The following is a 15,201-nucleotide window of genomic DNA, read 5'->3' on the forward strand; positions in this document are numbered from 1 at the left end:
GTAGGGAGGTGTCACAGACTGTAGGGAGGTGGGAGGTGGCATGGACTGTAGGGAGGTGGCACAGACTGTAGGGAGGTGGCACAGACTGTAGGGAGGTGGCATAGACTGTAGGGAGGTGTCATGGACTGTAGGGAGGTGGGAGGTGGCATGGACTGTAGGGAGGTGGCATGGACTGTAGGGAGGTGGGAGGTGGCATGGACTGTAGGGAGATGGCATGGACTGTAGGGAGATGGCATGGACTGTAGGGAGATGGCATGGACTGTAGAGAGGTGGCATGGACTGTGGGGAGTGGCATGGACTGTAGGGAGGTGGCAAAGGACTGTAGGGAGGTGGCAAGGACTGTAGGGAGATGGCATGGACTGCAGGGAGGTGGCATGGACTGTAGGTAGATGGGATGGACTGTAGGGAGATGGGATGGACTGTAGGGAGGTGGCATGGACTGTAGGTAGATGGGATGGACTGTAGGGAGATGGGATGGACTGTAGGAGGTGGCATGGACTGTAGGGAGGTGGAATGGACTGTAGGGAGGTGCAGAAATAAATCTCAGGAGGGATGGGATGGGGCATAGAGAGAATGAAGTGCCCAGTGTACCTCCCTCCCTCTCGGTCTGTTTCTCATACCCTACAAGGACACTTTGTTTGATAAACACCACGTCCGCCCTGCTCGCTCGCTCTCTCTCCCTCCCTCCCTCTCACGCTCTTATTAGGCACATGAGGCACTTGTTTTAGGGGCAAAGCAAGTGCTTTGTGACAACAATGATACATTTTAAAAAAAAATAAGAATAGAATTAAGTATGACATTTTAAGGCAAGAGGAAAACCATGACTGTTCAACTTATAGTCGTACATTTATTGATAGCTTTTAAAGGCATCACATGCAAAACTCAGGTTTAACACATGTTACAGTCATTTAAAGTCCTACTCCAGTCTCCTTTTCACCTCATTTAACATCTGATTTACTTAACAAAAGGCACACCTCAATAGGTGGTCCAGGTATGACATGTCATGGCACAAGTGGGGGGGCTTTCCTTTTTTGTTCTCTATTGCTCCTCTGTTGTTCGTCAAGCATGTGGGGAGGCCGATGACATCACATCAGACCATCTCCTTAATTGCCCTATTCCTTGAAGTTTGCAGTTGTGTCAAAAAAAATGCTTTGCTGAAAATATATATGTTTTACCCTTCAGTGTGTACTGTACACATTACTGTATTTATACTTGGGATACTGTGTTTCAATTGGATAAGTCTAAAAAATTGCTGTAGTGTGTCTTTAACCCTGCGTTTCTGCCAGGACAGGAGGAGTGGAGTGTTACAGTACCTTGAATGAGGATCCAGAAGTGAGGCTGGAGGGGGTCTTGAATGGGGTCGCTCTCAGACCCATGGTCAACTCTGCCAGGGAGAGAGAGAGAGAGAGAGAGAGAGAGAGAGAGAGAGAGAGAGAGAGAGAGAGAGACATACAGTGAGAGACTTACATGGAGCTGAAGTGTCAAAAGCTCTATAAAACAATGTCACAGCACACCACCAGTGTTTAACAGTTTAATAGTTACATGTTAAATGGACTCAAGTCCCTAAAGCATATGTTTTTGTATATTGTACATGATGATGTGAATATGGCTCTGAGTGTCCATGAGGGGACCATCCCTCACTTACATAAGCCGTCATGGTGCCTTCCTTTATTATACTTATGCAACAAACCAAAAAATATTCTCCTGAGCCATTTACTTCAAATAATATTCTTATATTGTATTATTTCTTATTGTTGTTGCATTGTTGAGAAGGAACCTGCGAGTAAGCATTTCTTTGGACGGAGTATACCATGTGTATCCTGTGCATATGACTAATAAAACTTTAAATGGTGTCATAAAGGATGGTAGTGAGTCACACTATGGACCCCGTCACCTCTAATACAAACACCCATGTTCCATCTTTCTCTGCACACATACACTGTCATGTGACCTGTGCACCAACACCAACACACAGTAAACTGGGGACCAACATAATACGTTTTTTTCTGGATCAAAAAGGGGCTTAGGTGGTTGGGTGTGGCAGGGGGGCGTGGTAATGGGCACGGTCAGCCCGGTGGAAAACATCTTAGAGGCCTCCACCGTGGCAGTGTAGGGACATGCTTTAATATTTAAGCCAATTACCTGCCATTCTCAAAATTTCTCCATGAAGATGAAGATAAATAGTTTCAGTTTTAAAGCACATTTTCTGCAATCCTACACATTTTCTCATAGAGCAGAGAGAGAAAATGTTGCCGTTTTATAGCTAATTTCCTGCAATTCTATGCATTTTGACATGGCTAATGCTGTGTTCCTTTGTTCAAACATAATCAAATCAATACTGCTAAATTCAATTTTAAATTCTCCCTGACTGTCTTGCTTTTATTTAGATGATTGATAGTATTCTAATATTATATTTATATATATAAACAATATTTAGATAAGTTCATTAAGCGTTTTTCCATTCCGAAAATGAATTTTAAAAAATTACAGTGCATTCGTAAAATATTCAGAACGTAACAACATTTTGTTACATTACAGCCTTATTCTATAATTGATTCAATTGTTTTTCCCCCATAACGACAAAGAAAAAACAGGTTATTAGACATTTTTGCAAAGGTATTCAGACCCTTTACTCAGTACTTTGTTAAAAGCACCTTTGGCAGCGATTAAAGCCTTGCGTCTTCTTGGGAATGATGCTACATGCTTGGCACACCTCTATTTGGGGAGTTTGTCCCATTATTCTCTGCAGATCCTCTCAAGCTCTGTCAGGTTGGATGGGGAGCGTCGACGCACAGCTATTTTCAGGTCTCTCCAGATATGTTAGATAGGGTTCAAGTCTGGGCCCTGGCTGGCCCACTCAGAGACTTGTCTTGAAGCCACTCCTGGATTGTCTTGGCTGTGTGCTTAGGGTTGTTTTCATGTTAGAAGTTGAACCTGTGTGCTTAGGGTTATTATCTTGTTGGAAGGTGGACCTTCGTCCCAGTCTGAGGTCCTAAGTGCTCTGGATCAGGTTTTCATCAAGGATCTCTCTGTACTTTGCTCAGTCTCTCAATCCTGACTAGTCTTCCAGTCCCTGCCACTGAAAGACATCCCCACAGCATGATGCTGCTTCACCGTAGGGATGGTTCCAGGTTTCCTCCAGACGTGACGCTTGGGATTCAGGCCAAAGACTTCAATCTTGGTTTCATCAGACCAGAGAATCTTGTTTCTCATGGTTTGAGAGTCTTTCAGTGCCTTTTGGCAAACTCCATGTGGGCTGTTTTGTGCCTTTTAGGGTTAGCGAAAGGGGGATACCTAGTCAGTTGTACAAATGAATGCATTCAAATTAAATGGGTCTTCCGCATTTAACCCAACCCCTCTGAATCAGAGAGGTGCGGGGGCCTGCCATAATCGACATCCACGTCTTCAGCACGCAGGGAACAGTGGGTTAACTGCCTTGCTCAGGGGCAGAACGACAGATTTGTACCTGGTCAGCTCGGGGATTCGATCCAGCAACTTTTTGTTTACTGACCCAATGCTCTAACCACTAGGCTACCTGCTTTTACTGAGGAGTGGCTTCTGTCTTGATTTTTGCTCTGACGTACACTGTCAACTGTGGGACCTTATATAGACAGGTGAGTGCCTTTGCAAATCATGTCCAATCAATTTAATTTACCACAGGTAGACTGCAATCAAGTTGTAGAAACATAAAGGATGATCAATGGAGCTCAATTTTGAGTCTCTTAGCAAAGGGTCTGAATACTTATGTAATGCGATGACTTCCGGCGCCGATAGAGATGGCCGCCTCGCTTCGCGTTCCTAGGAAACTATGCATTTTTTTTTTTTTTTTTTACGTGTTATTTCTTACATTAGTACCCCAGGTCATCTTAGGTTTCATTACATACAGTCGAGAAGAACTACTGAATATAAGATCAGCGTCAACTCACCATCAGTACGACCAAGAATATGTTTTTCGCAACGCGGATCCTGTGTTCTGCCTTACAAACAGGACAACGGAAATGGATCCCATGCAGGGACCCCCAAAAAACGACTCCGAAAAAGGAAACGAGGTGGTCTTCTGGTCAGACTCCGGAGACGGGCACACCGTGCACCACTCCCTAGCATTCTTCTTGCCAATGTCCAGTCTCTTGACAACAAGGTTGATGAAATCCGAGCAAGGGTAGCATTCCAGAGGGACATCAGAGACTGTAACGTTCTTTGCTTCACGGAAACATGGCTCACTGGAGAGATGCTATCCGAGGCGGTGCAGCCAACGGGTTTCTCCACGCATCGCGCCGACAGAAACAAACATCTTTCTGGTAAGAAGAGGGGCGGGGGCGTATGCCTTATGACTAACGAGACATGGTGTGATGAAAGAAACATACAGGAACTCAAATCCTTCTGTTCACCTGATTTAGAATTCATCACAATCAAATGTAGACCGCATTATCTACCAAGAGAATTCTCTTCGATTAAAATCACAGCCGTATATATCCCCCCAAGCAGACACATCGATGGCTCTGAACGAACTTTATTTAACTCTTTGCAAACTGGAAACCATTTATCCGGAGGCTGCATTCATTGTAGCTGGGGATTTTAACAAGGCTAATCTGAAAACAAGACTCCCTAAATTTTATCAGCATATCGATTGCGCAACCAGGGGTGGAAAACCTTGGATCATTGTTACTCTAACTTCCGCGACGCATATAAGGCCCTGCCCCGCCCCCCTTTCGGAAAAGCTGACCACGACTCCATTTTGTTGATCCCTGCCTACAGACAGAAACTAAAACAAGAGGCTCCCACGCTGAGGTCTGTCCAACGCTGGTCCGACCAAGCTGACTCCACACTCCAAGACTGCTTCCATCACGTGGACTGTTTCGTATTGCGTCAGATAACAATATTGACGAATACGCTGATTCGGTGTGCGAGTTCATTAGAACGTGCGTTGAAGATGTCGTTCCCATTGCAACGATTAAAACATTCCCTAACCAGAAACCGTGGATTGGTGGCAGCATTCGCATGAAACTGAAAGCGCGAACCACTGCTTTTAATCAGGGCAAGGTGTCTGGTAACATGACCGAATACAAACAGTGCAGCTATTCCCTCCGCAAGGCTATCAAACAAGCTAAGCGTCAGTACAGAGACAAAGTAGAATCTCAATTCAACGGCTCAGACACAAGAGGCATGTGGCAGGGTCTACAGTCAATCACGGACTACAGGCAGAAATCCAGCCCAGTCACGGACCAGGATGTCTTGCTCCCAGGCAGACTAAATAACTTTTTTGCCCGCTTTGAGGACAATACAGTGCCACTGACACGGCCTGCAACGAAAACATGCGGACTCTCCTTTCCTTGCAGCCGAGGTGAGTAAGACATTTAAACGTGTTAACCCTCGCAAGGCTGCAGGCCCAGACGGCATCCCCAGCCGCGCCCTCAGAGCATGCGCAGACCAGCTGGCTGGTGTGTTTACGGACATATTCAATCAATCCCTATACCAGCCTGCTGTTCCCACATGCTTCAAGAGGGCCACCATTGTTCCTGTTCCCAAGAAAGCTAAGGTAACTGAGCTAAACGACTACCGCCCCCGTAGCACTCACTTCCGTCATCATGAAGTGCTTTGAGAGACTAGTCAAGGACCATATCACCTCCACCCTACCTGACACCCTAGCCCCACTCCAATTTGCTTACCGCCCAAATAGGTCCACAGACGATGCAATCTCAACCACACTGCCCTAATCCATCTGAACAAGAGGAATACCTATGTGAGAATGCTGTTCATCGACTACAGCCCGGCATTCAACACCATAGTACCCTCCAAGCTCGTCATCAAGCTCGAGACCCTGGGTCTCGACCCCACCCTGTGCAACTGGGTACTGGACTTCCTGATGGGCCGCCCCCAGGTGGTGAGGGTAGGCAACAACATCTCCTCCCCACTGATCCTCAACACTGGGGCCCCACAAGGGTGCGTTCTGAGCCCTCTCCTGTACTCCCTGTTCACTCCCTGTTCACCCACGACTGCTTGGCCACGCACGCCTCCAACTCAATCATCAAGTTTGCGGACGACACAACAGTGGTAGGCTGGGACCGAGAGACTGAAAAACAGCTTCTATCTCAAGGCCATCAGACTGTTAAACAGCCACAACTAACATTGAGTGGCTGCTGCCATCACACTGACACTGACTCAACTCCAGCCACTTTAATAATGGGAATTGATGGGAAATGATGTAAATATATCACTAGCCACTTTAAACAATGCTACCTTATATAATGTTATTTACCCTACATTATTCATCTCATATGCATACGTATATACTGTACTCTACATCATCGACTGCATCCTTATGTAATACATGTATCACTAGCCACTTTAACTATGCCACTTTGTTTACATACTCATCTCATATGTATATACTGTACTCGATACCATCTACTGTATCTTGCCTATGCTGCTCTGTACCATCACTCATTCATATATCCTTATGTACATATTCTTTATCCCCTTACACTGTGTATAAGACAGTAGTTTTGGAATTGTTAGTTAGATTACTTGTTGGTTATTACTGCATTGTCGGAACTAGAAGCACAAGCATTTCGCTACACTCACATTAACATCTGCTAACCATGTGTATGTGACAAATACAATTTGATTTGATTTGAAATAAGGTATTTCCGTAATTTTTAATTTGAATACATTTGCAAAAATGTCTAAAACCCAGTTTTTTCTCTTTGTCATTATGGGGTTTTGTCTGTAGATTGATGAGGAAAACAATTAATTTAATCAATTTTAGAATAAGGCTGTAACATAACAAAATGTGGAAAAGTCAAGGGGTCTGAATACTTCCCGAATACACTGTATATATTTTTACACTGTTTTACACATAAGACAGCAGCTATGTCAATTTAACCACATCTGTAAAACAGAAGTGCCTGTTTGATCCATTCCAGTGTTCTGTACTGTACACTCAGGACTGTTGTTAGGAGCTGCTGGGTGAACACAAGACATTCTCCAAACCGGTCTTCAGTCAGTGGCAGGGAGCTTCCAAAAAAGGAACCCAAAGGCATTAGAGCAAAATTGGGCTTAACGCCAGCCTCTTGAAGAAGCCCAGTGGAGCTGTCAGAGGGTCTGGGAGGAGGGAGATGAGGCGAGGGGGCTAATCAGAGTCTGACTGGGTGCTGTAATAGTCCTGCTCCAGGCAGGGTCTTAAGTAAACTGTTTGGGTTGGAGGTCCTAGTGGTTGGAAAGTGCTGGAGCACAAGACTGGTTGTTTGGACAGATGTCCACAGCAGCTGTGAACAGGCCGCTTCTGAGACACATCAAAACACTAACATACACATACACAAAAAGATGAACAGAAACATACACAGACAAGTAGGTGTCCATCTCAGACTTCATACTGTACGTATTAGGAAGGTGGATATTGCTTGTCTGCTTGCCGCTAGCAATAGAAGGCTTGTAATTGCGTGTGCATGTTGCAGATGGCTAGTTGAACGGTTGAAAATCTTAACTGAGATAATGCTGAAACATATTTTAATTTGCGCTGAAAACAAAATGATGGAAATGTTACCTTGCAAATTCATGGTGTGAAATAGGCTTTTAGAAGTGCAGTCTTTATTTTATTGCTTATTATTATTATTATTGTTAATACAGTCTTTATTTTATTGCTTATTAATATCGTTAAGTCTTTATTTTTTACTTACTATTATCGTTAATACAGTCTATTTTGTGTTACTTATTATTATTGTTAATGCAGTCTTTATTTTTTATTACTTATTATTATTGTTAATACAGTCTTTTTATTACTTATTATTATTGTTAATACAGTCTTTATTTTTTATTACTTATTATTATCGTTAATTCAGTCTTTATTTTTTATTTGTTACTTATTATTATCGTTAATACAGTCTTTATTGTATTACTTATTATTATCGTTAATACAGTCTTTGGTGTGCTTATCAATGCACAAGCACCCTTTCCCCCACTCATATCAATATATATTTTTAAGTGTTACATTGTGTGAAGTTTACTAAATGTGTAAAGTGATATATTTTAACATGTAAAAAACAAAAAAAATTGTTAATAAAATATTTAATCAATGGTCAGAATCAGATTTCATTGGTCCTCAACTCTCGGCTCAGTCATTTCATTCAGGGTAAGTGAAGTTCGCCGCGAGTATAGAGACAAAGTAGAATCTCAATTCAACGGCTCAGACACAAGAGGTATGTGGCAGGGTCTACAGTCAATCACGGATTACAAAAAGAAAACCAGCCCCAGTCACGGACCAGGATGTCTTGCTCCCAGGCAGACTAAATAACTTTTTTGCCCGCTTTGAGCACAATACAGTGCCACTGACACGGCCCGCAACTAAAACATGCGGACTCTTCTTCACTGCAGCCGACGTGAGGAAAACATTTAAACGTGTCAACCCTCGCAAGGCTGCAGGCCCAGACGGCATCCCCAGCCGCGCCCTCAAGAGCATGCGCAGACCAGCTGGCTGGTGTGTTTACGGACATATTCATTCAATCCCTATCCAAGTCTGTTGTTCCCACATGCTTCAAGAGGGCCACCATTGTTCCTGTTCCCAAGAAAACTAAGGTAACTGAAATAAACGACTACCGCCTCGTAGCACTCACTTCCGTCATCATGAAGTGCTTTGAGAGACTAGTCAAGGACCATATCACCTCCACCCTACCTGACACCCTAGACCCACTCCAATTTGCTTACCGCCCAAATAGGTCCACAAACGATGCAATCTCAACCACACTGCACACTGCCCTAACCTATCTGGACAAGAGGAATACCTATGTGAGAATGCTGTTCATCGACTACAGCTCGGCATTTAACACCATAGTGCCCTCCAAGCTCGTCATCAAGCTCGAGACCCTGGGTCTCGACCCCGCCCTGTGCAACTGGGTACTGGACTTCCTGACGAGCCGCCCCCAGGTGGTGAGGGTAGGCAACAACATTTCTACCCTGCTGATCCTCAACACTGGGGCCCCACAAGGGTGCGTTCTGAGCCCTCTCCTGTACTCCCTGTTCACCCACGACTGCATGGCCACGCACGCCTCCAACTCAATCATCAAGTTTGCGGACGACACAACAGTGGTAGGCTTGATTACCAACAACGACGAGACGGCTTACAGGGAGGAGGTGAGGGCCCTCAGAGTGTGGTGTCAAGAAAATAACCTCACACTCAACGTCAACAAAACTAAGGAGATGATTATGGACTTCAGGAAACAGCAGAGGGAACACCCCCCTATCCACATTGATGGGACAGTAGTGGAGGGGGTAGTAAGTTTTAAGTTCCTCGGCGTACACATCACAGACAAACTGAATTGGTCCACCCACACAGACAGCATCGTGAAGAAGGCGCAGCAGCGCCTCTTCAACCTCAGGAGGCTGAAGAAATTCAGCTTGTCACCAAAAGCACTCACAAACTTTTACAGACGCACAATCGAGAGCATCCTGTCGGGCTGTATCACCGCCTGGTACGGCAACTGCTCCGCCCACAACCGTAAGGCTCTCCAGAGGGTAGTGAGTTCTGCACAACGCATCACCGGGGGCAAACTACCTGCCCTCCAGGACACCTACACCACCCGATGTCACAGGAAGGCCATAAAGATCATCATGGACAACAACCACCCAAGCCACTGCCTGTTCACCCCGCTATCATCCAGAAGGCGAGGTCAGTACAGGTGCATCAAAAATGGGACCGAGAGACTGAAAAACAGCTTCTATCTCAAGGCCATCAGACTGTTAAACAGCCACCACTAACATTGAGTGGCTGCTGCCAACACACTGACTCAACTCCAGCCACTTTAATAATGGGAATTGATGGGAAATTATGTAAAATATATCACTAGCCACTTTAAACAATGCTACCTAATATAATGTTTACATACCCTACATTATTCATCTCATATGTATATACTGTACTCTATATCATCTACTGCATCTTTATGTAATACATGTATCACTAGCCACTTTAACTATGCCACTTTGTTTACATACTCATCTCATATGTATATACTGCACTCAATACCATCTACTGTATCTTGCCTATGCCGCTCTGTACCATCACTCACTCATATATCTTTATGTACATATTCTTATCCCCTTACACTTGTGTCTATAAGGTAGTAGTTTTGGAATTGTTAGCTAGATTACTTGTTGGTTATTACTGCATTGTCGGAACTAGAAGCACAAGCATTTCGCTACACTCGCATTAATATCTGCTAACCATGTGTATGCCCCAAAGCAGGTTAGTTCTGAAGGATTTCTTGCCATAGAACTTCACCTGGCTAAAAGGTGAGCCACTTTCATATGACTGGTTATCCCAAGTTGAACTGAGAGTTGACTAACGTCACCTTGCCAACTCCTCAAAACCTGCTTCGTAGGATAACCCTCAGGAGTAGGATAAAGTTACGTTTAGCGATAACACCTGTTTTCAACGTTTGTGTTGACAATGTATGCCCAAGTACTAGAGTACAGTGTGAGTGTTTGTTTGGCATTTACAGAGTGGTATACAGACCATAGTCTGTTGTGGATGTCGCCAACTCTGCAGGAATGCAACAGAAAGACTACAGTGTATTGTGCTGTTAGACCATACAGTTTACTCAATAATTGCCCATTGTTGTGTGTCCTTGATCCCATACCACCCTCCAACCCCCTCCACCTCCACACAGCGTGCCTGCCCATCATAGAGACAATGCTGCTCGTCCACAGCAGAACCCTGCTCCCACACACACACACACACTCCCTGGCCCTAACCCTGGCCCTGGTCTGTCCCCAGCCTGGGGTTCAGCCCTGCTGACTTACCCATAGAAATGCATTCCATTTCTATGGACTGACCCCTGTCCCTGATCTCAAAGCTGATATTAGCATGCAGAGGTGGAGCTGGGACAGAACAGGAAACATCCAGTATCTACACAATCTGTCTCCACAAACAGACACAGTGCCTATGATCTGCTGCAGTACACTGGGCTGAAGGGATGGAAAATGGCTCCACTGTTAATGTTTTCTGATCTATTCTAAGATTTAAAGGCAAGTCTATGACTGATGTAGGCTCAAGGCACTCAGTCCGCCTGGTACCACTGGTAATGCATCATTTCAAATATCAACTTCTGTTTTTGGATTTAACACAAATCTATCAAAAGCTATGGTCTGTACATATAAAGAATCTGGAACCAGAAGTCTATCTCGCATCCATTAGGCAGTGCTCCTACCTGCTCTCTGTCCCAGGGAGTTGGTGGTGATGCGTTGGGCCATGGGGGTCATGGAGGCCAGGTTGCCTCTAGAGGAAGAAGAGGAGGAGCAGGAGGAGGAGGTGATGGTGCGTCCATCTTTGATCTCGATAGTTAGGAAGGTCTTCATGTCGGGGTCTGCCTCTCCCTGGTTCCCTGGGGTCTTGTCTTCCTTTGAGATGCCCGAGGAGTGCTGCAGCTTTTTAGCCGGCTGCTTCGCCCCGCCTACAGTGCTCATGGATTGAGCAGCGGTTTGCAGATCTTTGGTGGCCACGCCCCCTGGCTGAATTGTGCCCTGGCATTGGACAAGGTTCTCTGAGGAGGAGGAAGATAAAGAGTACGATGTAGAACCTACATGGGGTCTCCCGTGCCTGTCTGTAAGGGATCTGATGGATACTGCTGTGGTCATTGCTGTTTGGTTGACTGGCCCTGCTGCTCGTCCCTCACTCAGCTCGGTGGCTCTGCCTAGGACTCGGGCACTGGGGGCTGTCCCATTCCTTAGAGACTGAGAGCTCCTCTTCAGGAACGGGACACTGGGGCTTGGGCTGGGCTCTGTAAACTTGCGCATACGGTCCCGCACAGAGTTAGCCCGGCCAAACGGGGCCAAGACAACCGGCTTCTTTTCAGGCACTGCAAAACACAGACAGCACATTAGTGGAAATTACTTACACACAGTAGCAAAGAACAGAGGACAACAGACACAGTTAAGTAATACAAAGTCAGTAGTTAATTACCCAGCTCCCCGGTACAGCTGACACACAAAGACTGGAAACATTTCAAAGTCTTCAGCAGGGCAATATGACTAAAATCCCCAAAACTCAAAGCAGCACACTCACTGCCTTTGTCTCCTCATCCTAAAGCTCTCTACAAATCCCTTGATTTTATTTCCCTTCTCTCACACTCCCTCTCTCTCTCTTCCTTTTTCCAGCCCCCCTCCTTTTCTTCACTCGCCCTCCCTCATTCTCCCTCTTTTTCAGTGCGTCAGCTTTGGCCATAAGCTGACAGATGTCTAGGTTGCCTGAGTGTTTCTGGATTCCTGTTCCTTTATGTACAGTAAAATGATGGTCTGCTTTCATCACATATAGGGAAAAGCTACACACTTTTGTTTAGGGAAGCAGTTTCCTCCCGCTTAATAATCTCGATTTAGTGTGCTTGAGAATCACAAGCTTTTTGGAGCCTGGGGCCACAGACAGGAGATTCTAAAGAAGCACTAGGGGCTGAAAGACAACGTCTTATGGAGGCAAAACATTTGCGGACACAGACCAGTGTTTACATGGGATAGAGAGTTAAAACACACACACACACACACACACACACACACACACACACACACACACACACACACACACACACACACACACACACACACACACACACACACACACACACACACACACACACACACACACACACACACACACACACACACACACACACACACACACACGATCCTGTGCACTCGTATCTTCCATATTCTATCTCTATCCTGTCCTCTATCGGTGCACCCTCATCCTCCCCTGTATGAAAGGCCCTATACGGCAATGCTGGCCCCGGAAGGCTCCTTCGAATGGAAGCCATTCAACTGATAGGACTTAGGGAGCAGGGCGTCTTGATATTAGAGAAACAGCTATAACTCAGCAGCACCAAGGGCTTCCAGCTCACAGGTCCTCTGGTGTGATGTTATCAACACTGCCGGTGGAGTTTAACAGTAAAGCACAAGTAATGAGGCACACATCCTGGCTGGCTCCCACTTTAAATGTCAGGTTATTACATCTAGAGTGCCTTCAGAAAGTATAACATACCCCTTGACTTAATCCATATTTTGTTTTGTTACAAACTGAATTCAAAATGGATTAAATAGATTTTGTTTCTCACCCATCTACAAACAATACCCCATAATGACAAAATCAGGGCTGAGTATGTAAATATCTTCAAATTGGTTTCCTAACTCCCACATGATCAGACTGAGCATTCCAATGGCCAAAAGAGGCTCAGGGAAATAAATGATAAAAATATATATATTGGAGATATTTTCAGGAAATAAACACACAGAGTGATTTATTACACAGAGTGATGATTTAAAACCACAATTAAAAAGACTGCATGGAGGCTTTAAGGGCCACAAAATTAGCAGCGATGACTGGGGTGTAAACTCTGTGGATTTGGAAACTAGAAGTGCTCCTGAGTAGAATGGACACCCTTTTTACTGCGACAGAATGTACAGAACATTTTGTACAGTCCAATAAATGATAAGAGTACACACACACACACACACACAAAAACATTGTTGAACATTTATGCTTGAGAAAATAAAACAACTAAATCACATATCTCAGAAATATTTTAAAGACGCACTATGCAGAAATCGCTCTGCCATTTCCCGGTGGCTAAAATTCTAATAGTTCACTTAGTTACAGTTTCTGTGGCAAAACAAGCAAGTACAGTGTAGAGAATCATTATACCATCTAAACCACTGAAATATATTTTCTATAACCAAAAATATTGTATTTTGATTGAAGCTGGTGTCCAAAACCAAAATTGAAAGGCAAAAACAAAATGTAATAATGGTAAGTATAGAACTAGCGCACATGAAACAAATCTACCGCTTCTTAGATGAGAATGACATATATATATAACACACATTTCTATGTGAATTTGGTCAGGTACTGACAAAAAATAAACAGATTTTTACTGAGTTACAGTTCATATAAGGAAATCAGTCAATTTAAATACATCAATGAGGCCCTAATCTATGGATTCCACACGACTGGGCAGGGGTGCAGCCATGGGTGGGACTTTAAATAATTATTTGACGATAACTAGTATAAAATATATCGATAATTGTGCACATTGTCCACCATTTCACCCTAACTATTAATTTACAAAGTTTACAGGACAAAAAAAAAATCCATGATCTTATTCCAAATTTTGTTGTGTTACAGCCTGAATTCAAAATTCATTTAAAAAATCACACATCTACACACAATACCCCATGACAAAGTGAAAACATGTTTTTAGAAATTGTTGCAAATATATTTAAAATGAAATACAGAAATATCTCATTTACATAAGGACTCACACCCCTGAGTCAATACTTTGTATAATAATCTTTGGCATCGATTACAGCTTTGAGTCGTCTTGAGTATGTTTGTATCAGCTTTGCATGTCTGGATTTGGGGATTTTCTCCCGTTCTTCCTTGCAGATTTCCTCAAGCTCTGTTAAATTAGATGGCGAGCGGCAGTGAACAGCAATCTTCAAGTCTCTCCACAGATTTTCAATGGGATTCAAGTCTGGGCTTTGGCTGGGCCACTCAAGGTCTTTTATATTATTGTTCTGAAGCCATTCCAGTGTTGCTATGGCTGTATGCTTGGGGTCATTGTCCTGTTGGAACATAAATCTTTGCCACAGTCTATGGTTGTTTGCAAGCTGAAGTTGGTTCTCATCAATTCATTGTTCCCTCTCTTCTTACCAGTCTACCAGTCCCTACTGCTGAAAAGCTTCCCCATAGCATGATGCTGCCACCACCATGTTTCACGGTAGGGATGGTGTTAGACGGGTGATAAGCTGGTGCAAGCTGGTGCCTTTTTCTCAAGAGTGGCTTCCATCTGTCCAATCTCCCATAAAGCCCAGATTGGTGAAGTTCTGTAAAGCAGGGTTTCCCAAACTCGGTCCTGCCCCCCTGGCAGTACACAGCGGATTTATAACCAAGGCATCATCAAGCTTTGATTAGTCTGAATCAGCTGTGTAGTGCTAGGGCAAAAACTAAAACATGCACCGAGCAGGAAAACACTCTAAAGTTTCCAAAACGGTTAAAATAATGTATGTGAGTATAACAGAACTGATATGGCAGGCTAAACCTGAGGAAAATCCAACCAGGAAGTACTATTATTTTGAAAGGCTGTTTTTCCATTGAATGCCTATCCACCATACAAAGACGTACAACCCAGTTTACGAATATCTATGGCTTCCTCTACATGTGGC

At 44.2% G+C, this 15,201-nt stretch overlaps 1 protein-coding gene across 6 annotated transcripts in view; it reads right to left on the reverse strand.

Annotated features, from left to right (window-relative positions):
• LOC124034288 (smoothelin-like) overlaps positions 1–15,201 on the reverse strand; it is a 108,923-nt gene that overhangs the window by 26,294 nt on the left and 67,428 nt on the right. For all 6 annotated transcript variants that reach the window (XM_046347272.1, XM_046347270.1, XM_046347274.1 and 3 more), the window contains 2 exons: positions 11,202–11,849; positions 1,314–1,384 (listed from right to left, as the gene is read on the reverse strand). In XM_046347272.1, the coding sequence (XP_046203228.1) occupies positions 1,314–1,384; positions 11,202–11,849 (719 nt within the window). The remainder of the gene's footprint in view (positions 1–1,313; positions 1,385–11,201; positions 11,850–15,201) is intronic.

The sequence above is a fragment of the Oncorhynchus gorbuscha genome, linkage group LG04 (genome assembly GCF_021184085.1).
Source record: "Oncorhynchus gorbuscha isolate QuinsamMale2020 ecotype Even-year linkage group LG04, OgorEven_v1.0, whole genome shotgun sequence".
Taxonomy (NCBI): Eukaryota; Metazoa; Chordata; class Actinopteri; order Salmoniformes; family Salmonidae; genus Oncorhynchus; species Oncorhynchus gorbuscha.